Source organism: Glycine soja, chromosome 8 (genome assembly GCF_004193775.1).
Source record: "Glycine soja cultivar W05 chromosome 8, ASM419377v2, whole genome shotgun sequence".
In the NCBI taxonomy this organism is placed as follows: domain Eukaryota; kingdom Viridiplantae; phylum Streptophyta; class Magnoliopsida; order Fabales; family Fabaceae; genus Glycine; species Glycine soja.
Genome location: NC_041009.1, coordinates 41571310 through 41574249, shown reverse-complemented (window position 1 = coordinate 41574249; position 2940 = coordinate 41571310). Strand labels below are relative to the sequence as shown.

The 2940-nt window shown below is 36.1% G+C and overlaps 1 protein-coding gene across 1 annotated transcript; it reads left to right on the top strand.

Moving 5' to 3' along the window:
- Nucleotides 1-256: 256 nt before the first annotated feature.
- LOC114423249 (mitochondrial outer membrane protein porin of 36 kDa-like) lies at nt 257-2940 on the top strand. The gene is made up of 6 exons (XM_028389935.1): nt 257-540; nt 650-717; nt 1112-1222; nt 1727-1813; nt 1969-2177; nt 2293-2940. Exons 1-6 carry the CDS (start codon nt 492-494, stop codon nt 2597-2599), a joined length of 831 nt encoding a protein of 276 aa, XP_028245736.1. The 5' UTR covers nt 257-491; the 3' UTR covers nt 2600-2940.

Sequence of the window (2940 nt, the reverse complement as noted above, 5' to 3'; positions counted from 1 at the left end):
TCATATTTTGGCACCAGCTCAATTTAAATGTAATGTGTATTTTGATGCATTGTGTGTGATGATATTAAGACAATATGTTATGTTGTTTTGATTCATTAAAATTGGTGGTTATCAATAAATTTCAAGCCGATAAAAAAAAATGTTATGAAGAATGTCCGTGTTATTTTTCAAAATAAAAATAGAAGAAAAAAACAAAATTAATGTTTCTCTAGTTTACACGTAGTAGTACTGAACAAAACTCATTGAAGAGAATCCGGACGGGAACCGAATATGCTCCCAGCTCAACTCTTGTCCCGATTCTCGAGGCAACTTTTCCCTTCTTCTAAATCAACGGCCACATTTCATCTTCTAATCCAACGGCTGCGGTTCGTCCTCTTCCTCCCCAAAATTAGGGTTTCTCTTTCAGTCTCTTCTTCTGTCAATACTTTCTCGTATTTTCCCCTCTTCTTCCCCTCTCTCGTGTTATCCGCTTTAGTTTTCTCGGGAAAATCATGGTGAAAGGTCCAGGTCTCTACTCTGACATCGGCAAGAGAGCTCGCGGTAACCGATTTTTTCCTTCGAATCATTCGTGTTCTTTTTTTGTGTGTTTTTTCATTTTCATTTGTTAATTTGCATGAATATCTCACTTATATCGATAATCGTAACTCAGATCTTCTGTTCAAGGATTATCAGAATGACCACAAGTTCACCATCACCACTTACACTTCCACTGGAGTGGTAAGGTTTTATTTATTTTTTTATTTGTCTTTGAAGTATATTTTTTTGTTTAAATTTGACTATGGAAAATGTTTTGTTTTTGTTTTCAGATATTCGTTATTTTTTAAAAAAAAATCATTGCTTTTTGTGCATTTCCTTGAAACCCTGTCTGGCGGCGCATTTAGAATAATTGAGTTAGAAGCTTTGCTGATTGTTCTGTTTTTTTTTTTTTTTTTTGGAATGATTGATGTGAATTTGAAAATGATTCAAGAAACAAGTTGGATGTTTTTTTTTTACATGTGAGATTAGTGTTTCATAGCTTGAATTGTGGATTCATTGGTTTCTTGTAAGAGTTTAAGTCTTGTGTTCTGACAATTTCAAATTCAATGACTTATATATATATATATATATTCAGGAAATCACTTCAACTGGAGTCAGGAAAGGTGAAATATATTTGGCCGATGTCAGCACTAAGGTGAAGAACAAGAACATCACAACTGATGTCAAAGTGGACACTAACTCAAATGTGAGTTAAAAATTCTTGCTTGGATAGTTTTGACTTATAACACTTGAGGCAATTCTTTTTTACTTGTCTGATGTAATTATATGTTCTTTAATTTTATATGGTCACAATTTTTGCCTGGATTTCTTACCTGTCATACAAGTGATTAATCACTTTATTTATATTTTTTGTTTGCTGTTTGCCAATTTGTTAAGCCTGTGTTTGGGTGTGGTGCGAAAAAGCAAGATCAATTAAATTTCCCCGTTGGTGTTGAAGCAACAATGTTCGTTGGGCACTTATTCATGGACTTTTTGTGTTTCTTGGGAGCCCACCGTGTAACCAAACGCAGGCTTAGTTGAGTTGTTTGCTGTGATAGTGCATGATCATTTCTATGATATCTGCATCAGGAGTCTGAGTATCCTTTATAATTGAATTGACTATTGTACACCCAAGACTCATGCAACAAAATTTGATGAGTAATTAGTTAGAGCTCATGCTACATTTCTTATCTGACTGAATACTTTTCAGCTGCGTACAACCATTACTGTGGATGAACCTGCACCTGGACTCAAGACAATTTTTAGCTTTAATTTTCCAGATCAGAAATCCGGCAAGGTAAAAAGCTTTTACCTTTTACCTCTTTCGTAAATTATTACTTCATTACTGGTTTTCCCTTTCCTTATATTCAATTAATGTCAATAATAATAATAGTAGTAATTCCAGTTATCCTGAATGATGATGGCATTTGCTAATTATCCATGGTTTAATAGGTGGAACTCCAGTACCAGCATGAGTATGCTGGAATCAACACCAGCATTGGATTGACAGCAAATCCTGTTGTTAACTTCTCTGGTGTGGTTGGAAATAATTTGGTTGCCGTTGGGACAGATCTTTCATTTGATACTGCCTCTGGCAACTTTACCAAATACAATGCAGGGCTGAACATTACTCATGCTGACCTTATTGCATCTCTAACTCTGTAAGTAGTTATCCCAAGGCTATATATGTCCATCAATTTTAGAGAAGGTTAGCCATATATTGCTATTCAACTTGAGTTGATCTCCTAATTTATCTGCTCTTTTTTTCTTATGTAGAAATGATAAAGGTGACAACCTTACTGCCTCATATTACCACATTGTAAACCCGCTGACTAACACGGCTGTTGGTGCGGAGCTTTCACATAGCTTTTCTGGCAATGAAAATATACTCACCTTTGGTACACAGCATGCTCTGGATCCACTAACTCTGTTGAAGTCCCGGGTGAACAACTATGGTCGGGCAAGTGCTCTGATCCAGCATGACTGGACTCCGAGAACTCGTTTCTCTCTTGTTGGTGAGGTGGATACCGGTGCCATTGAAAAGAGTGCAAAGGTTGGTCTTGCTGTGGCCTTGAAACCATAGACTAGGTCGTTTTGTGCGTGATATAGGATGCTTCTCGGGGTGGGGGTAATAAGTAGTTGTAGGATTTCACTTTCCCAATGAACATTTAGTGCTTCATTTTGGAGATATATCAATTTCTTCATATCTTGGTGGGCTTGAGTGTAAAAGCAATAAGCACAAACAAAATTTTAATTTGTACTTATTTGACAGATCCACCCGAATGCCATCGATTTAGGTTCACCTTTGCGTAAGTTTTTTGAGCATGGAAAGGTGATTGCTCTGCAATTTGATTGTTTTGGGGTGTATATCAAAAAGCTTTGATTTAGATGCCTAGTAAATATTTGGTTCCTTTAATTTGGTAA